Source organism: Hyperoodon ampullatus (assembly GCF_949752795.1).
Source record: "Hyperoodon ampullatus genome assembly, chromosome: 17".
In the NCBI taxonomy this organism is placed as follows: domain Eukaryota; kingdom Metazoa; phylum Chordata; class Mammalia; order Artiodactyla; family Ziphiidae; genus Hyperoodon; species Hyperoodon ampullatus.
The window spans coordinates 46014207-46036101 of record NC_136930.1 but is presented as its reverse complement, the minus strand read 5'-3'; the positions used below and the strand labels follow the sequence as shown (position 1 = coordinate 46036101).

The 21895-nt window shown below is 41.1% G+C and overlaps 1 protein-coding gene across 1 annotated transcript in view; it reads left to right on the top strand.

The window, feature by feature from the left end:
- Nucleotides 1-11: 11 nt before the first annotated feature.
- The window catches only part of SLC25A32 (solute carrier family 25 member 32), a gene marked incomplete at both ends in the record, with an annotated part of 44398 nt that continues 22514 nt past the window's right edge, over nucleotides 12-21895 (top strand). The window contains one exon of the mRNA XM_079722380.1: nucleotides 12-165. Coding sequence (XP_079578506.1) covers nucleotides 12-165 — 154 coding nt within the window. The remainder of the gene's footprint in view (nucleotides 166-21895) is intronic.

Sequence of the window (21895 nt, the reverse complement as noted above, 5' to 3'; positions counted from 1 at the left end):
GCCCTGAGCCCATGACGGGCCAGGGCCAGTCGGCGTCCGGGTCGTCGGCGTGGAGCACAGTATTCCGCCACGTCCGGTACGAGAATCTGGTGGCGGGCGTGAGCGGCGGGGTCCTTTCCAACCTCGCACTGCACCCGCTGGATCTCGTGAAGATCCGCTTCGCCGGTAAGAAACCGTTCAGACCCTGGACTTCTCCTTGCTGTCACCCCGAACTGAGTGATAAAAGACGCAGACGGAGGCATTGGCCTCTCCTGCCTCTTCCATACGGCAGGTGAGGCGAGCGTTGAAGAAGATGCTGTTTGTCAGGGCTCGCCTGGGGCCAGATATGAGGAAGGGGTGTTTGGTAAAGTGGTCTGGCAGCCGTCGTCCCCTTTCCCTAATACTGAGGGATGAGGAACATGGATATAAAAGTCTGAGAAAGGGCCTCCCTGGTGGCGCAGTGGTTGAGAGTCCGCCTGCCGATGCAGGGGATACGGGTTCGTGCCCCGGTCTGGGGGGATCCCATATGCCGCGGAGCGGCTGGGCCCGTGAGCCATGGCTGCTGAGCCTGTGCGTCCGGAGCCTGTGCTCCGCAACGGGAGAGGCCACAACAGTGAGAGGCCCGCGTACCACAAAAAAAAAAAAAAAAAAAAAAAAAAAAAAAAAAAAAGTCTGAGAAAAGTTCTCATTGGTATAGAACGTGGGACTCAAAGCCTGATTTATAAAATAAAGGGTTTATCACATTTTAGGGCTTAACCCTCACAGGTGTAAATCATTCACCCTTGGAGGTACAGGTTTCTCCCGCTTTTCGAAAGTTCGCTTTACAGCACCTCCCTTTTAGGAAAGGCTTACATTAGTACCTGTTTTCCGCTAACCCAAAAATCCGAAAGAAATCCGAAGTGGATTTTCGCCATTACAAATAAAAGGCGAAAAGCGAAAATAGCATTCAGCGTCTGTTTTGCAGCAAGCCCTTGTAGAGGCAGCATGCACCGCCAGCAGCGCGAGTGGCACCGCCAGCAGCGCGAGTGGCACCACCAGCTCCTTTCCTGGGAACTGCACTCAGCATCTCAGCATCAAGCCGCCATTAACTTTGAACTGTGTCTGTGAGCATCTGTGCTTTATCTGGATTTATTTTGTTCATCCATTAGCAAGGTGTGTGTTAAGGTAATAGCTTCTTCGCTTTATGCAATTTTGGCTTATTAAAGCTTTCATGCTTTACTTTCGCATAGCCAGGGAAACCTGTACTTTGAAAGCTAAGGATAGTCACGTGTTTGGCCTCAGGGCTGAGAGGGAAATGCAAGTGCTTGGAGTAGGGAGTAATCCTTAGCAGACGGTTATGAATGAGGTTGGGATAGAATTCTCTTGAAAGTTTGTTTTTGGTGTTTACAGTGTCCTGTGAAGGAATGTCCTGTGAGGAATAAGTAGCTAGAATTCAAATAGTATTGTTCTTTATTTAGCTTTATTGAATTAAGCTCATTGAGTTAAGTGAATTAAGTATATTGAAATTAACAAAGTACAGATAAACTGGTAACATAAACTCAACATTAAATTCTGGAAAAGATAGCTTCAAAGAAGGTCTTTGATAACTTTATTTGGAAAGTATTTTCTGTCATTTCAGTTCTCTTATTACTGTTACTAAAAGTGGGGTCCGGCTGCTCGGCATTCAAAAGCCAATAAAGAGGCAAAGTTGGTGGAAGGGAAAGTTTGCTTTATTTCAGAGGCAGGCATCTGGGGGCGGGAGGGGGACCTCGTGTCCAAAGGCTGATTCCCACCCCCCCACTTCCCGGACAGTCAGTGGGTAAGACCTTTTATAGGCGGAGGGAGGGGACTACATGTAGAAACAACACAGGCAGCTCTGACAGTCATCTTGAAATTGGTCATGCAGCATTATCTTGATTGTTTTAAGTACAGTTAGTCTTCAGTTCCAGGGTCGGTTTGTTCCCATTTCTTTGAGGCCAGTTCTTGGAATTGTGGCAGCTTATGTCATGGCTAATCTGGTCATCATGTAGTTAACTTCTTCCACCTGGCGAGCATTTCAGTCTCTACAAAACAGCTCAAAGGATATGGCTCAGAATATTATCTACAGCCCTTGAAGAGGAACTAAATGTCCTTGACTTTGCTGAATGAGTAAATTATTATTATTTGGTCCTGTTTGACCGTTTTCCTTTGCTTCCATATTTTCTCACTTCTCTAATTAAACTTATTCTTTGACCAAAGTTTTTCTACAGGCAAAACCAGGCAGAGGATGTGGGGGGAAAGGACCATAGAGTCCTGCTCTATTTCATTACAAGTTAACTTCTACCATGAGAATTAGATCAGAAGTGGATTATCTTAAAGAGTAGGTAATTGTATTCTGTTCACCTGGTGTATATTGGTCTTTTAACATTCGTAGACTGCTGTATGGGATACAGAAGCACCTAAAGTTCTTGCCCTCAGGAAACTTACATTCTAATGGTAGGTTTGAGACTAAGTCAAATAAAAAGTAATTGTAGACAACATAAAATTAAGGGCAAAATGGAATAACTGCAAATACCAAAACATGAGTAGAGATAGACTGTTAAGAAAAGTGTAGATTGGTGATGACCACAGATATATATCTGTATCTGTAAATGTTCCATTAGATCTTTTTTTTTAAATATAAATGTATTTATTTATTTATTTTTGGGTGTGTTGGATCTTCGTTTCTGTGCGAGGGCTTTCTCTAGTTGCGGGGAGCGGGGGCTACTCTTCATCGCAGTGCGCGGGCCTCTCACTGTCGCGGCCTCTCGTTGCGGAGCACAGGCTCCAGATGCGCAGGCTCAGTAGTTGTGGCTCACGGGCCCAGTTGCTCCGCGGCATGTGGGATCTTCCCAGACCAGGGCTCGAACCCATGTCCCCTGCATTGGCAGGCAGATTCTCAACCACTGCGCCACCAGGGAAGCGCCCTCCATTAGATCTTGAGGTTCCCCAGAGAAGGACTAAAATTTTTGACAGCTGGAGAGGAGGCAAGAAGCCATTGAAAATCAGTGAAAATTATGGAGTGTTCTCCCTAGAAGAAAACCCACAGAGGCATATAATTTCCATAGTTTACCATGCACACACAAATAATAATTATGACAACAGGGAACATTCATTGAGCATTTACTTGCAGCAAGAGCAATGAACTAAGAACCTTACTTGCATTATATCATTTACTACTCTGAACAACCCTGTGAATTTATTATCCCCGTTATACAGGTGAGAATAATCGAAGCTGACTAACTTGCCCAAGTCACAAGTTTATAAAGGTAGATCTGGAATTTGAATCCAGGCAGGCTAACTCAAGTACCCTCTGGCACTTAACGACTTACCCCAGTACCTCTACGCATTCCTGGTATACTGTGGCTTGAACATGAAGGCAGGAATTCTGGACTTGGCTGCAGACGCAGACCTATATGACTTGGTATTTCTCTTCTGCAGCATTTTATGTAAGAGCAGAAGAGGTGATGGTTGAGATGATCATTGAGGAATAGTGTTGTTGGCCTGATGAGTTTAAGACAGTGCTGTGAAGCAAACTGTGCCTGAGAAAAGGGAATTCTTGGTACCTGAGAATATTGGTAGTCTTGGTGAAATGGAGAGAGTATTAGGAGACCAGTAGGGCTGAAGTGACTGAGATAGGATTGGGGGACAAAATTAAAGATCTAGGAGTTGAAGCAGAACTTTGTAATAACAAGCCCATAGTGTGGCTGTGAAATGGTGATAAGAAAGAAGAAAAGTTAGGAGGATAAATAACTGAAATCAAAATAGTTGCCTGGCCACCAGCATTAGTACTAGAGTTTTTATGCTTTCATAAAATTAAGCCCTTATAATAAAATTATACCTAGTGATGGGGGTGTTAGTCTTGACCATTAAACCAAACCTGCAATATTTCAGTGAGTTCAGGTACAGATTGGAACTCAGACGTGTCCAGAGTAGTCGAAGGATTAGAAATCATTTCATACGAGAAATGACTGGAGGAACTAGTTTAACTTAGGGGGTGGGAGGGACTTAAGGTATTTAGAGAACTGCCATGTGGGAAGAGAAGCTGCCTTATTGCAGGTGATCTGAAGGGCAGACAGAGGTTGGGTGGAAATTACAGGGAAGCAGATTTTGGCCTGGCAAAGTGGTGGTGCTCAGAAGTGAAACTGGCAATGACTGGCAGTGGTTCAGCAGTTGGATGACAGAGGTTAGAAGATATTCTTGTGTTGGGTGGAAAGGTCACTTGAGGTGATTATTGAGGCCCCTTATAAGTTCAAGACTTAAAGTATTCAAGATGACACTTTAAGTCATCAAGAATGATGAGAGGGAGCCCCAACAAAGAATGTGAATGAGGTATAAAAATAGTAATTTTCTAAAATAACCTGAAATCCTAATCTGTAGGTTAATCAAGGAACCAAAATGTAGAGCCCATAACAAGAATAGCATACAGTCAAGTTTTGTATGTATATGGTATTGCAAGACCCAGTAGCATAAATAAAGTAATACTTACTGAATGTTTGCTATGTGCCAGGCATGCTTTTAAGAGCTTTATATGTATTAACCCACTTAATTCTCTGTAACTTTTAAAGTTAGGTTCTGTTATTTTTCCCATTTTGTGGATGAGAAAACTCAGGCACAGAGTAATCTAGTAACTTACTCAGGGTCACACAGTAAGTGTTGGAATTGGGGTTCAAACCCAGGAAGTCTGATTTCATAGCATATGCTGTTAGACTGAAACCATAAGTAGGTAGTTTGGTGTAACTAAAGGGTAAAATGCTAAAGGTTGAAACGAAAATTATTCCAGAAAGTTAAGCTTCTGGATTGACACATCTTTTATGCCATGTAAAAATGGAAGCCAGGTCTGGATGTTAGGAATGAGATCAGGACTAGAGATGTAGAAACCATAGCGCAGGGATAGAAATTGAAGCTACTTAATGATTGAGAGACTACCCCTGTTGAGTGGAAAGACTGCCTAAAAATCAACATTTAAAGGATGGGCAGAAGAGAAGGAGGCTGCAAAGGAAATTTACTGGCCAAAGAAGTAAGAGGAAAATCAGGAGAGAGTGAAACTAGCCCAAAGAAGTGTGTTTTAGGAGGTAAACGATGTCAGGTGCTGCTCAAGGGTTAAATAGAGAGGAATCCCAAAGTTCACTTGGAGGTCTTTAACCTGCAGTAGCAGGTGGAGGCCCAAACCAGCTTGCAGTGGATTGAGAAGCAATGGAGGTGAGAAAGTCTATGCTGAGATTGTAGTTATCTCTTCCAGAAGCTTAACTGACAGGGAGGCACTGGGATCTGAGAGGAGACACTCAGGAGATACTTTATTGTTTACATTTTAATGGGAAAAAACTAAAGTGAGAAAGAGATTGGAGATGGAGACAGGAAGATAATGAGTGAGAATTCTAAGGGGTTCTAGGCAGAATCTAGAGCAGCCTCTTTCAAACTTTTTTGGCCACAACCCTCAGTAGGAAATAAATTTTATCTTTGCTATCTGGTGCGAGCATGCATGTACACATGTTACTGAAACAAGTTCCTTACAGTAATAGTTATCTGTACTACTTGTGATGTCATTTATATTGTCTTCTATTCCAGTCTGTTGTTGGTGCTGTTTTTTGTTGTTTTGTTTTGGTTTGGGTTTTTTTTTGTTTTGTTTTAATGACCTCCTCAATCGATTTCTTGACCCATCTGCAGGTTTCAAAATGCTGACATAGAGTACAGGTAGAGGGGATTGGTTTTACCAACTCTTCAGTTTATAACAGAGGAAAGGAGGGCTAAAACTAATACCCAACAAATGAAACAGGTTGTAGTAGGGTAGTGAAAATTAGTGTACCCTGTCTTGGCTCCCTCCTGCACAGCAAACTTTTCTATCTTCCAATTGTGTCTGTTGACATCTTTTAGTACTATCGTAGGCCGTTGTAACAATTATGCAGGAGGTATTTAGATGTACCTACTAAATCTTCGGTGGCAAGTGCTTTTAAGACAATTATGAGGCCGTTTGGGCCAAAAATATTCACTGTACAGTAAGTCCCCTACATACACACCTTCAAGTCGTGAACTTTCAAAGATGCGAATGTGTGTTCAATGTCCAGTCTTGTAAGTTCACGTGTCTGGCATACATTGTCACGTGCGTGCATCCTCTACAAGTGGTTGTGCTTTTGTGTACTTTACAGTGCTGTGTAGAGTACTGTAGTACAGTATCTTTATGTCAAGCCCATGATGTCCAGAAGCAGGTGTAAAAGCAGTGGTGATGTAGCTGGTACTGCTAAGAAGCGCCAAGTAATAACGATGGAAACAGAAGTGAATAATTGAGAGAGTGGAGCGAGGCAAAAAGATGGTAGACGTCGCTCGTTCTTATAACATGAATTGTTCAACCATTGGCGTGATTCTAAAGAACAAGGACAAGATCACGGAACTTGTGAAGTCTGCTGTGCCGATGATGTTGACAATAATATCAAAGAAGCGTCGAAAAGTGATAGAGGACATGGAGAAACTTCTCAGTGTGTAGATGCAGGATCAGCATCAGTGTCGCGTCCTGCTCACCTTAATGCTGATTCAAGAGAAAACTAAAAGCCTTTATGAAGACTTGAAGAAGAAACAGAAGAGAATCAGAGGGCGCATCTTTTAATGCCAACCATGTCTGGGTTCGTCGGTTCAAGGCTAGCGCTAACCTTCACAACGTAAAAGTAAGTGGCGAGGCAGCGAGTGCAGATATGGTAGCTCCCTGGGAATTTCATGAAACGCTTTGAGAAATTATTGAAGGCATGTGTTTACCCAAGCAGGTTTTTAATGTGGATGAGACAGGACTGTACTGGAAGAGGATGCCAGACTGACGTTACATCAGTAAGGAGGAAAAGTTGATGCCAGGCTATAAGGCACCAAAGGATAGGATAACCCTGTTTGGTGGCAATGCTTCCAGTGATATGAAGCTGAAGCCTCTCTTAGTTTATCATTCAGAGAACCCAAGACCCTTAAAAACATAGCCAAGGGCTTCTCTTGTATGGAAGAATAACCCCAAAGCCTGGGTTACACAGGCCATTTTCCAGGACTGGTTTTTCCATCACTTTATCCCAGAGGTAGAGAAATACTGCTTGGAGAAGGATCTCCCATTTAACATTCTCTTGCTGCTTGACAGTGCTCTGGGCCACCCTCCATTCATGGACAACTTTCATCCCAAAGTCAAAGTAGTGCATCTGCTACCGAATAGTACATGGCTCATCCAACCTATGGACCAGGGAGTTATAGTGACTTTCAAAAAATATTTTTTACATCACACTTTTCGTTAGGCAGTAAAGGCGAGTGATGAATCAGGAACAACCTTGCAACAATTTTGGAAGGACTATAACATCTACAAGGCCATAAAAAACATTGACTTTTCTTGGCATGAGGTTACGGCTGTCACCATGAATGGGGTTTGGAAGAACCTTTGCCTGCAGTTTGTTGATGATTTTCATGGGTTTGAGAAGGTGGATGGAGTCCAAAGAGCAGCTTATTGACTCTCAGAGAAAAGCTGGACCTAGATCTGCAAGAGGACGACTTCACTGAACTCCTTGCTGTGTAAAACGAGGAGCTTACTAATAAAGACCTGATGGAATTGGAGGCGCAGAGAAAGGACGAAGAGACAAGAGGAAGAAAGAGTAACTGAAGAATCAAAGAGATTCACGATGCAGGAAATGGCAAGGGGATTTTCTTTTCTTTATTTGAGGAGGCACTGTTCCTTTTTGAGGCACGGAACCTGAATGTAGAACAGTACACGCAGGTTGCAGCAGGCATTCAGAATGCAATCCAGTGCTACCGTGTCATCTATAACAAGGAAAAAAGAGCTACTACCCAGACATCACTGGATCGCTTTTTCAAGAGGGTAGATAGAATTGAATCCAGCAAGGAAGCAGAACCTGTGCCATCAGCATCAGGCGTGAGTGATATTGCAGCTTGCCCTCCGTCTCCTATTGCTGAGGATCCTTCAGCTCTACCATCTTCCACCTCCTCTCCCTCCTCCAGTCAGTAACTCTTCTTGCCTGTTCACTCGATGCCAGCCCCTCTATGCCAGCTGTTGTACTGTACTACTGTACTTTTCAAGGTACTGTAAGATTAAAAATGTTTTCTTGATTTTTTGTGTTTGTTTTTTATGTATCATTTGTGTGAAAAGTATTATAAACCTATTACAGTACAGTACTGTATAGCCGATTGTGTTAGTTGGGTACCTAGGCTAACAGTGTTGGACTTACGAATGCGCTCTCAGAATGGACCTTGTTCATATGTAGGGGATTTACTGTATTTTATTTACATAGCAATTTTTTTTTTTTTTTTTTTTTTTTGCGGTACGCGGGCTTCTCACTGTTGTGGCCTCTCCCATTGCGGAGCACAGGCTCTGGACGTGCAGGCCCAGCGGCCATGGCTCACGGGCCCAGCCGCTCCGCGGCATGTGGGATCCTCCCAGACCGGGGCACGAACCCGTGTCCCCTGCATCGGCAGGCAGACTCCCAACCACTGCGCCACCAGGGAAGCCCTCTACGTAGCAATTTTAATTCTACATTAGAGAGGCCCTAATTCAGATCCTCTTCATCTCAGTAACTTTGCAGTGGCCTCTTGTTTTCTTGCTTCCAGGTTTTCCACCTTCAAATTCATTCCCCCCAGGGTGCCTGGGTCTCCTTTCTAAACACATATTTGGTTATCTTAGGCACACTTGAACCCAGTTTGAGAAATATGGGACTTTGAGATCATAGGCAGACTCTCTTTTGTGATTTTCAAGAACCTTTGCAATTAAGTCTATCTTAGTCTGCTAGGGCTACCATAACAAAATACCACAGAGGGCTTAAACAACAGTAAATGGTTTTCTCATAGTTCTGGGGGCTGGAAGTTCAAGATCAAGGGACCAGCAGGGTTGGTTTCTTGGTGAGGCCTTTCTCCTTGGCTTACAAATGACTTCCTTCTGGCTGTGTCCTCACATGACCTTTTCTCTGTGCATATGCACTCCTAGTGTGTCTTCCTCTTTATAAGGACCCACCAGTCCTATTGAATTAGGGCCCCACCCTTATGACCCCATTTAATCTTAGTTATCTCCTTAAAGGCCCTATCTCCAAATACAATTACATTGGGGGTTTGGACTTCAATATATGAACTGGAGGAAGGACACAATTCAGTCCTTAAACAGGCCCTTACCCTTCTTTAGAGGCTGATTTCCTACCAACCTTTCCCTCTACTTCAGCTGAACCATTCCCCCGGTATTCTCCCCAGCAGTGCCAGGGGCTGTGATACTTCATGTATTTGTACCAGCTGTTCCACGTGTCTAGAGATAAACTTTCTCTCCTTTTCCCAAAGACAAGTTTCTAATCAGTCTTCAGGGCTCTACCCAGTATCTGCTCTCCCACTTTCCCTGTCACCCTCCTACATCCCCCCAGTTCCTCCATACACAAGTGTTGATTGTGTTTCCTCTATATTCCTATAGCACTTCATAGGTTTACCATGGTGCTCATAACTTTGTAATGAGATTGCTTGTCCATTTTGCCTTGCAGATTATATCTTCCTCAGGGTCAGGGTTTGTGTCCTACTTATGTTTATATTCCTTCTTTGCCTGGCAGTGATAGTCAATAAATCATTTTCTTAATTTTTTAAAATAAATAATTATCTGTGAACAAGCAGACATCTTTCAAAATTAAAGATTTGATCCTAACTATGATAAAGTGATAAGATTATAGTATTAAGGAAGTATAGGGTACAGAATGTTGTTGCCTATTACTGAGATAGTTCATACTCAACACTTCTAGGATTGACTTCTTAAAACAAAGAAATCATTGGTTCATATCTGTGAAAAGCAAAGATGGTGTTTTGTGATTTGTATTTTTTTGTTTGCTTTTTTTTTTTTTAAACCTCAAGAGAGAACTTGTGTTGTGAGCTTATTATTGAAAGGAAAATTTACTTAGAGGACATTTATACAGGAGAATGAGAGCCATAAAATCCAAGGGAGGCATCAGAAAGATTATAAAGAACACAGCAAAACATTTCTTGAGAACCAGTAACTCTGCTACTTGCTTTTAAACTTATCTTTTATAAACCTCACGAGAACCTGCAAGGTAGGTAATATTTATCCCCACTTAAAGAGGACACTAAAGCTCAGGAAGAAAAGACCAAGTAGCTAACTAGGGAAGTTAGATATCAAACCCAGGTCTTCTAACAGAGCCTAGTGTACTTTAATCTCATTTCATGGTGTAACATTGTCAGATTTATGATGAAAGAAATTGACTTTTCCCCCTTTGCCTGGCATTGGTAAACAGTCAATGGTTCTTTGCCAGGCTGCAGTATGCACAGTAAATTGGTGGCAAGGGGACAGTGAACTGGGCCTGCCTGAGTATGACTAGTGGACTGTAATTTGTATAAACTTTCTGGGGTGCAGTTTCTATGCGTATTTGAACAAATTTATACTCTTTGACCCTTTCTAATTCCCATTCTAAGGATATAAGAAAAAACATTGTTGAACAGAATTTTCTTTAGAGACCTTTTAATAATAGCAAAGAGAAAAAAACAATTCACATGTCAACTAGAGGGCTGTTTGTACAAATGATGGGATATCTGTGAGAGGCAAAACCATCATGTCATTGTTGAAATAGTTTTTTTTTTTTTTTTGAGTCTTCTGGAAACCTTATTTTACGATATACCAATTTTATAAAAAACATAATTAAGATTATAAATTTGGCATTCTCTTTCATGCCATTTCCCTGTAGGAAACAGAAGGCACATTCAAAATAGTATAGCTCTGGGGCATGGGGGTGCCTAAAAGGATTGTTTACAAAGATGTAAGCAGATCATAGGAAAACCGAAAGGAATAATGTAGTATTCGGGGCTAGAAACAGTTTGGGCTGCTGTCACCTGAAGGACCAAAGGACAGAGAGAAAGAGTCGTTGAGAGAGGGCTACCTTGAGAGGAGCTGTGACCTTCAGTAGAGGAATGCAGCCTGCCCAAGGCAACCCCTGCAAGAATAAATATCTGCATCTGCTCTCTTCCATCCCTTTGATCTGCCAGGGCTCCCCACTAACCCAACTCAGCTAGAAGCTAGAAGGCAAGATCAGGCTTCTGGAGCAGAACATGGTTGAGAGAGGTGGACCCTCGATCTGGAAAGGAAACGGAAGATATTCAGGCTATATTAATTGAACACATATATATTGAGAGCCTGCAATGTACCAAGCACTATGATAGGAGTAGGCATATTGCAATGAGGAAGTAGTAGTCTCTGCCCTCACAGAGCATCTTGCTACTGAGAAGCCAGGATCATTGAACAAAAAATCTAATAATTGCAATGAAGAGTGTTTTATTGTGGTAGGGAAAGTATCGTATGCCATGGGAACAGAGAAACTTGACCCCATCTAGAGGGTAGGAAATGATTGTTAAACTGAGACCTGAAAGAGGAATCAAAGTTAACTGTATGAAGGAATAGGTAAGAAGAGAATGTTCATGGCAGACAGAGTAGCCTGTACCAAAGCGTTAAGGTCAGAGACTGTATAAGAGCTGAAAGTTGTTGAACATTCTAGCAACTTTCATCAAATATTTTGAAGTGTAAACTGCAATGAGCCAGGCGCTATGCAGTAAGTTCCGTAAGGCAGCGTCACTGAATGCAGGGAGAGAATAAAGAGGAGACTGGGGCTTGTTGCAGAAGAGTGATGGAGGGCCTTAGGTACTATGTTAAGGAATATGTTCTTTATTGTTTGGGGTGTAGAATAGTTTTAAGTGGATAAATGACTTATTGAAATGCATGTTTCTAGAAAGATTACCTAACCTACAGTGCAATTAATGGGGGCCGGGCAGCAAAACTGGATATAAGAAGGTTAAATTCTGTTGCTAGTTGAGAAATGGTGCCCTGAAGTAGGGTGATGGCAGTGTGAACCAAGAGATGTGAATGGGTCCAGGAGAGACTTGTGATACAGAATCAACAGGACACCTTAATTGGTAAGAGGTTGTAAGAGGAGGAGTGTTCATGGATGGTCCCCAGGTTTCTGTCTTGAGCATCTGTGTAGATGGTAGTTCTGTTTATTGACCAATATGCATCAGCAGAATAAGAATAGCTGCAATAGGGATAGGGAATACTAGTTCAATTTTGGATATGTTCAAACTGCAACTTTTGTTAGTTGCATTTATCTATGTAGATCTGAAGATAAGCAAAAAGGTCTGGTCTAGGGATAGAGAACTGGCATTTATATCCACAGACAAAAAAAGAAAGGGAGGAAATATACCACAATAAGGGTAGTCATCTTGGAGTGGTGGCATTGTGGGTGATTTTATTTTCTTTATTCCTTCTATATTTTGTAAATGTTCTGCAGTGTACACGTTTTGCTTTTCAAAAAGCCATTTTTAATGATTGTATGCTGGTTTAATATTTATTACATGGAAAAGGTTTTAAAATTACTCTATTTCAGTTGCAGATATAAAGCATCTGAAAATGTTCTTGGGTGAAGGATAACAGAAATAAAAATTTTTTAAATTTCCCTAGGGCCGCTGTTTTATTTTATTACAAAAGGTGTATGTCATCTTTGTTTACTTTTTACATCATGAAATTTGTATTGTTGAATTCTCTTTATCATTCTCCTCCTACAACCACTCACAGCCAGTCTCATTCCCTGCAGATAGCTACTATTAACCATATGCAGTGTTTCAATCTATTACTTTCATAGCTCTCAATTTTTCTAAATATTCAGAGTAGTCCACAGTATACATGTATCATAATTTATTTAAACATTTCCCTATTGGTGAAATTGGTGAAATTACTGTCACTTTTGCTGTTGTAGAAGACGCTTCAGTGAACATTGTTCTATGTGTATCTTTGTAGATTTGGGGCTATATTTCTTTTTTTTTTTTTTTTTTGCAGTACGCGGGCCTCTCACTGTTGTGGCCTCTCCCGCTGCGGAGCACAGGCTCCGGACGCGCAGGCTCAGCGGCCATGGCTCACGGGCCCAGCCGCTCCGCGGCATGTGGGATCTTCCCGGACCGGGGCACGAACCCGTGTCCCCTGCATCGGCAGGCGGACTCTCAACCACTGCGCCACCAGGGAAGCCCTGGGGCTATATTTCTATAGGATATATTTTTAGAAACGGAAATGCTAAGTCAAAGAATAATTTGCATTTGAATTTTTATTAATGTTAAACTGCTCTCAGAAAGGCCATGAAAGTGTCTATTTCCAAATACCCACACCAACACTGGGAATTAACAAACCTTAAAATTGTTTTCCATCTGGAGGGAAAAAAAAAAAAGCCACCTTGTCTAATTTGTATTTTATTGGTGAGGTTGAAAACTTTTTCAGAGCTTCTTTTTTTTATTGAGTAGTTGATGTACAATATTACATGTTACGGTGTACAGTATAGGGATTCACAGTTTTTAGAGGTTATACTCCATTTATACTTATAAAATATTTGTTTTATTCCCCATGTTGTACAATATATTTTTTAATATTACTATTTCTTTTACAAATTATTTTATTTTATATTAGAGTATAGTTGATTTACAACGTTGTATTAGTTTCAGGTGTACAGCAAAGCGATTCATTATACATATACATGTATCTATTCTTTTTCCATATATGTTATTACAGAGTATTGAGTAGAGTTCCCTGTGCTATACAGTAGGTCCTTGTTGATTATTTTATATATAATAGTGTATATATGTTAATCCCAACCTCCTAATTTATCCCTTGCCCCCCACCTTTCCTCTGTGGTAACCATAAGTTTGTTTTCTAAATCACTGAGCCTATTTCTGTTTTGTAAATAAGTTCACTGGTATCATTTTTTAGATTCCACATATAAGCGATATCATATGATATTTGTCTGTCTGACTTCACTTAGTATGATAGGTCCATCCACATTGTTGCAAATGGTATTATTTCATTCTTTTTTATGGCTGAGTAGTAGTCCTTGTGTGTGTGTGTGTGTGTGTGTGTGTGTGTGTGTGTGTGTGTGCCACATCTTCTTTATCCATTCATCTGTTAGTGGATATTTAGGTTGCTTCCATATCTTGGTATTGTAAATAGTGCTGCAGTGAACATTGGGGTGCATGTATCTTTTCAAATGAGAGTTTTCTCCGGATATATGCCCAGGAATGGGATTGCCAGAACATATGGTAGCTCTATTTTTATTTTTTTACAGATCCTCGATACTGTTCTCCATAGTGGCTGTACCAATTTACATTCCCCCCAACAGTGTAGGAGTTTACCCTTTTCTCTATACCCTTTCCAGTATTTATCGTTTGTAGACTTTTTGATGATGGCCTTTCGACCGCTTTGAAGTGATACCTCATTGTAGATTTGATTTGCATTTCTCTGATAATTAGTGATGCTGAGCATCTTTTCATGTGCCTGTCGGCCATCTGGATGTCATATTTGGAGAAATGTCTATTTAGATCTTCTGCCCCTTTTTTGATTGGGTTGTTTGTTTTTTAATATTGAGTTGCGTGAACTGTTTGTATATTTTGGAGATTAATCCCTTGTTGGTTGCATCATTTGCAAATATTTTCTCCCATTCTGTGGGTTATCTTTTCATTTTATTTATGGTTTCCATTGCTATACAAAAGCTTTTAAGTGTAATAAGGTCCTCTTTGTTTATTTTCTTTTTATTTTTATTACTTTAGGAGGTTGATCCAAAAAGATATTGCTGCGATTTATGTCAGAGTGTTCTGCCTATGTTTCCTTCTAAGAGTTTTATAGTATCTGTTCTTACATTTAGGTCTTTAATCCATTTTGAGTTTAGTTTTGTGTATGGTGTTAGAGAGTGTTCTAATTTCATTCTTTTACATGTGGCTGTCCAGTTTTCCCAGTACCACTTACTGAAGAGACTGTCTTTTCTCCATTGTATTTTCTTGCCTCCTTTGTCATACATAATTGACCATAAATGTGTCGTTTTTTTGTGGACTTTCTATCCTGTTCCATTGATCTGTAAGTCTGTCTTTGTGCCAATACCATGGTGTTTTGTTTACTGAAGCTTTATAGTATACTCTGAAGTCAGGGAGTCTGAAGCCTCCAGCTCTGTTTTTCTTTCTCAAGAATTTGTGTTTCCATACAAATTTTAGAATTTTTTTTTTGTTCCACATCTGCAAAAAATGCCATTGGTAATTTGAGGGATTGCATTGAATCTGTAGATTGCCGTGGGTAGTATAGTTATTTTGACAATATTCTTCCAATCCAAGAACATCGTATATATTTCCATCTGTTTTGTGTCATCTTTGATGTTTCATCAATGTCTCATAGTTTTTGGAGTACAGGTCTTTTGCCTCCTTAGGTTTATTCCTAGACATTTTATTCTTGTTGATGTGATGGTAAATGGGATTGTTTCCTCAATTTCTGGTCTTTCATTGTTAGCGTAAAGAAATGCAACAGAATTCTGTGTATTAATTTTGTGTCCTGCAACTTTACCAAATTCATCAATGAGCTCTAGTAGTTTTCTGGTGGCATCTTTAGGATTTTCTATGTATAGTATCATGGCATCTGCAAACAATGATAGTTTTACTTCTTTTCCCATTTGGATTCCTTTTATTTCTTTTTCTTCTCTGATTGCCATGGCTAGTACTTACAAAACTATGTTGAATAAAAGTGGCAAGAGTGGACATCCTTGTCTTGTGCATGATCTTAGAGGAAATACTTTTAGCTTTTCACATGTTAGCTGTGGGATTGTCATATATGGCCTTTATTATGTTGAGATATGTTCCCTCTATGCCCACTTTCTGGAGAGTTTTTATAATTGGGTGTTGAATTTTGTCAAAAGCTTTTTCTTCATTTATTGAGATGATCATATGGTTTTTACTTTTCAGTTGGTTAATGTGGAGTATCACACTGATTAATTTGCAGATATTGAAAAATCCTTGCATCCCTGGGATAAATCCCACTTGATCATGGTGTAGATCCTTTTAATGTGCTGTTGGACTCAGATTGCTAGTATTTTGTTGAGGATTTTTGCATCTATGCTCATCAGTGATATTGGCCTGTAATTTTCTTTTTTTGTGGTATCTTTGGTTTTGGTATCAGGGTGATGGTGGCCTCATAGAATGAGTTTGCGAGTGTTCCTTCTGCTGCAATTTTTTAAAATAGTTTCAGAAGGATATGTGTTGACTCTTCTCTAAATGTTTGATAGAATTCACCTGTGAAGCCATCTGGTCCTGGATTTTGTTTGTTGGGAGGTTTTTGTTTGTTTGTTTTTAAATTTTAAATATTTATTTATTTATTTTTGGCTGCGTTGGGTCTTCATTGCTGCATGTGGGCTTTCTCTAGTTGCAGCGAGCGGGGGCTACTCTTCATTGTGGTCCTTGGGTTTCTCATTGCGATGGCTTCTCTTGTTGCAGAGCATGGGCTCTAGGTATGCGGGCTTCAGTAGTTGTGGCTCATGGGCTCTAGAGCACAGGCTCAGTAGTTGTGGCACAGGGGCTTTGTTGCTTCACGGCATGTGGGATATTCCCAGACCCGGGATCGAACCTGTGTCCCCTGCATTGGCAGGCAAATTCTTATCCACTGCGCCACCAGGGAAGCCCTGTTGGGAGTTTTTAAATCACAGTTTCAATTTCAGCACTTGTGATTTGGTCTGTTCATATTTTCTATTTCTTCCTGGTTCAGTCTTGGGAGATTGTACCTTTCTATGAATTTGTCCATTTCTTCTGGGTTGTCTATTTTTTTGGCATAGAGTTGCTTGTAGTAGTCTCTCATGATCCTTTGTATTTCTGTGGAGTCAGCTGTACCTTCTCCTGTTTCATTTCTAATTTTATTGATGTGAGCCCTTTCCCCTTTTTTCTTGATGAGTCTGGCTAAAGGTTTATCAATTTTGTTTATATTTTCAAAGAACCAGCTTTAAGTTTCATTGATCTTTCGTATTCTTCATCTCTATTTCATTTATTTCTGCTCTGATCGTTATGATTTCTTTCCTTCTGCTAACTTTGGGTTTTGTTTGTTCTTTTCTCTATTTGCTTTAGGTATAAGGTTAGGTTGTTTATTTGGGATTTTTCTTGTTTCCTGAGGTAAGATTGTATTGCTATAAACTTCTTAGAAGTGCTTTTGCTGCATCTTATAGGTTTTAGATCATCGTGTTTTTGTTTTCATTTGTCTCTAGGTATTTTTTTACTTCCTCTTTGATTTCTTCAGTGATCCAGTGGTTGTTTAGTAGCATATTGTTTAGCCTCCACGTGTTTGTGGGGTTTTTTTACTGTTTTTTTCTTGTAGTTGATTTCTAATCTCATAATGTTGTGAAATTCAGTAAAATTCAATAAATTTCAATTTTTTAAAATTTACCGAGGCTTGCTTTGTGCCCCAGCATGTGGTCAATCCTGGAAAATGTTCCATGTGCACTTGAGAAAAATGTGTATTCTGCTACTTTCAGATGGAATGCTCTATAAATATCAGTTAACTCCATCTGGCCTAATGTGTCATTTAAGCCTGTGTTTCCTTATTGATTTTATGTCTAAATGATGTGTACACTGATGTAAGTGGGGTGTTAAAATCCCCCACTATTATTGTGTTACTGTCAATTTCTCCTTTTATGGTTGTTAACATTTGTGTTATATATTGAGGTGCTCCTATGTTGGGTGTGTGTGTGTATATATATAAGTGTGTGTGTGCATGTGTGTGTATATATATATATGATATATGATATATATCTTCTTCTTGAATTGATTCTTTGATCATTATGTAGTGTCCTTCTTCGTCTCTTCTAATAGTCTTTATTTTAAAGTTTATTTTGTCTCATATGAGTATTGCTACTCCAGCTTTCTTTTGATTTCCATTTGCATGGAGTACCTTTTTCTATCCTCTCGTGTTCATTCTGTATATGTCCCTAGATCTGAATTGGGTCTCTTGTAGACAGCATATACACGGATCTTCTTTTTATATCCTTTCAGCCAGTCTTTGTCTTTTGGTTGGAGCATTTAATCCATTGACATTTAAGGTAGTTACCAATATGTATGTTCTTATTGCCATTTTGCTAATTGTTTTGGATTTGTTTTTGTAGGTATTTTTTTCTTCCTTTCCTTTTTGTTTCCTTCTCATGTTATTTGAAGACTATCTTTAGTGTTGTGCTTGGATTCCTTTTTCTTTTTTTGCGATCTATTGTAGATTTTTGGTTTGTGGTTACCATGAGGTTTTGCTATAGCAGTCTTTATATATACAATATTGTTTGAAGTTGCTGGTCTCTTAATTTCAAATGGATTTCCAGTATCCTTCATTTGTTCTCACAGTTGCTGATTTTGATATCATATTCGTGTGTGGGTGATTTCCTACCTTTACTGTATGTTTTCCTCTACCAGTAAGCTTTCCATTCGTAATTTTCTTGTTTCTAGTTGTGGCCTTTTCTCTTCTGCCTAGTCAAGTTCCTTTAGCATTTTTTTAACATATTTATTGGAGTGTAGTTGCTTTACAATATTGTGTTAGTTTTTGCTGTATAACAAAGTGAATCAGCTATACATATATATATATCCCCATATCTCCTCCCTCTTGCATCTCCCTCCCACCCTCCCTATCCCACCCCTCTAGGTGGACACAAAGCACTGAGCTGATCTCCCTGTGCTATGCGGCTGCTTCCCACTAGCTATCTGTTTTACATTTGGTAGTGTATATATGTCCATGCAACTCTCTCACTTCATCCCAGTTTACCCTTCCCCCTCCCCATGTCCTCAAGTCCATTCTCTATGTCTGCGTCTTTATTCCTGTCCTGCCCCTAGGTTCATTAGAACCTTTTTTTTTTTTAGATTCCATATATATGTGTTAGCATATGGTATTTGTTTTTCTCTTTCTGACTTACTTCACTCTGTATGACAGTCTCTAGGTCCATCCACCTCACTACAAATAACTCCATTTCATTTCTCTTTATGGCTGAGTAATATTCCATTGTATATATGTGCCACATCTTCTTTATCCATTCATCTGTCCATGGACATTTAGGTTGTTTCCATGTCCTGGCTTTTGTAAATAGTGCTGCAATGAACATTGTGGTACATGTCTCTTTGAATTATGGTATTCTCGGGGTATATGCCCAGTAGTGGGATTGCTGGGTCATATGGTAGTTCTATTTTTAGTTTTTTAAGGAACCTCCATACTGTTCTCCATAGTGGCTATATCAATTTACATTCCCACCAACAGTGTCCTTTAGCATTTGTTGTAAAGGTGGTTTGATGGTGCTCAATTCTCTTAGCTTTTGCTTGTCTGTAAAGCTTTTGATTTCTTTTTCAAATCTGAACGAGATTCTTGCTGAGCAGAGTATTCTTGGTTGTAGGTTTTTCCCTTTCATCACTTTAAATATATTGTGCCACTCCCTTCTGGCCTGCAGAGTTTTTGCTGAAAAATCTGCCGATAACCTTATGGGGATTCCCTTGTATGTTATTTGTTGCTTTTCCCTTGTTGCTTTTAATATTTTCTCTTTGTCTTTAATTTTTGTCAATTTGATTAATGTGTCTTGGTGTTTTCCTCCTTGGGTTTATCCTGCATGGCGCTCTCTGTGCTTCTTGTAATTGGGTGACTGTTTCCTTTCCCATATTAGGGAAGTTTTTGTTTTTTGTTTTTTTTATTTTTTTATTTTTGGCTGCGTTGGCTCCACCAGCCGCGGCGAGCGGGAGCCACTCCCTGCCGCGGTGCGTGGGCCTCTCACTGTGGTGGCCTCTTCCGCCACGGAGAACGGGCTCTAAGGCATGCGGGCCTCAGTAGTCACAGCATGTGGGCTTCAGCAGTTGTGGCTCTCGGGCTCCAGAGCGCAGGCTCAGCAGCAGCGGCGCACGGGCCCCATTGCTTCGTGGCACGCGGGATCCTCCCAGACCAGGGACCGAAGCCGCGTCCCCCCCACCGGCAGGCAGACTCCCAACCGCTGCGCCACCAGGGAAGCCCCTAGGGAAGTTTTCAGCTATTATCTCTTCAAATGTTTTCTCAGATCCTTTCTCTCTTTGTCTTCTGGGACCCCTATCATGTGAATATTGGTGCGTTTAATGTTGTCCCAGAGGTCTTTTAAACTGTCTTCATACCTTTTCGTTCTTTTTTCTTTATTCGCTTCTGTGGCAGTGATTTTCACCATTCTGTCTTCCAGGTCACTTATTCATTTTTCTGCCTCATTTATTCTGCTATTGATTCTTTCTACTTTATTTTTCAATTCAGTTATTGTATTGTTCAACTCTGTTCTTTATCTCTTCTAGCTCTTTGTTAATCATTTGTTGTATCTTCTTGGTTTGTACCTCCATCCTTTTTCCGAGATCTTGGATCATCTTTACTATCATAACTCTGAATTCTTTTTCAGGTAGATTGCCTATCTCCACTTCACTTAGCTGTTCTTCTGGGATTTTGTCCTGTTCCTTCATCTGGAACATATTCCTCAGCCATCTCATTTTGTCTAACTTTCTGTGTTCTGCAGCCTGCAGGATTATAATTCTTCTTGCTTCTGGTGTCTGCCCCCTGGTGGGTGAAGCTGGTCTACGAGGCTTGTGCAGCCTTCCTGGTGGGAGGAACTGGAGCCTGCCCTCTGGTTGGTAGAGCTGAGTCTTGTCGCTCTGGGGGGCATGGCCATTTCTAGGGGTGTGTTTAGAGGTGCCTGTGGGCTCCAGAAGGCTTTAGGCAGCCTGTCTGCTGATGGGTGGGTCTGTGTTCCCACCATGCTGGTTGTTTGCCCTGAGACATCCCAGCACAGGAGCCTACAGGCTGTTGGGTGGGGTCAGGTCTTGGTGTCAAGATGGCTGCCTCCAGGAGAGCTCACATCAGTGAGTACTCCCCGGTACCTCCTCCACCAGTGTCCTTGTCCCCACAGTGAGCCACAGCTGCCCCCTGCTTCCCCTGGAGACCTTCCAAGACCAGCAGGTAGGTCTGGCCCAGGCTTCTGTGAAGACACTTCTTTCTCCCTGGGTCCCAGCGCGCACGAGACCTTCTCTGTGCCCTTCAAGAGTGGAGTTTATGTTTCTCCCAGTCCTGTGGAGTTCCTGTGATGAAACCCTGCTGGTCTTTAAGCCAAATGCTCTGGGGGGCCTCTCCCAATGCCTGACCCCCCCAAACTGAGGAGCCTTACGTGGGGCTCAAAACTTTCATTCCTGAGGGAGAACCTCTGCGATACAGTTATTTTCTAGTTTGTGGGTCACCCACACAGCAGGTATGGGATTTGATTGTATCGTGAATGCACCCTTCCTACTGTCTCGTTGTTTCTTTGTCTTTGGGTGTAGAATATCTTTTTTGGTAGGTTCGTCTTTTTTATTGATGGATATTCAGCAGTTAATCGTGATTTTTATGTTTTTGTGAGAGGAGGTGAACTCAAGTCCTACTCTGCCATCTTCTATTAATATTTCTCTAACTTTCAGCGGGCTGCCTCAGATCCCGTGATGCACTGCCTGCTGGCTGTGCCCTCAGCCCCTGCCCCCATGGCAGAGAGCAGACCTCAAGACTCTTTCAGCTAATTCTTTAAAGCTTCTATAACAAGGTCCCCTGCTTCAGGCTCTCCTTTGATAATGCTGAATAGTGTTAGGAGTTCCAGCTTGCTGAGGTTTTCCAGATTCATATGGAAAGCCTGATAATTGGCAGTCACACTTTAGTCCTTAAGCATAAATTCTTAAGGCTTTCTTCAGTTAAAATTTGGGAAAACTGACAAATATATTTAGAATGCCATCAGCATGGTAGAAAAGTGTCCAAGCTTTTCCTGGCACTCTGGGCTCCGCTTCCTACTGCCTCCACCACCCACTCCATCCAGAGCCCCCCAAGGCCCTGCCCCTCAACCTACAATATATTCTTACAACTTATATCTAATAGTTTGTACATTTTAATCCTCTACCCTTATATTGCTCCTCCCCCCTTCCCTCTCCTCACTGGTAACTGCTAGTTTGTTCTCTATATCTGTGAGTCTGCTGCTTTTTTTTTTTTTTTTTTTTTGCGGTACACGGGCCTCTCACTGTTGTGGCCTCTCCTGCTGCGGAGCACAGGCTCCCAACGCGCAGGCTCAGCGGCCATGGCTCACGGACCCAGCCGCTCTGCGGC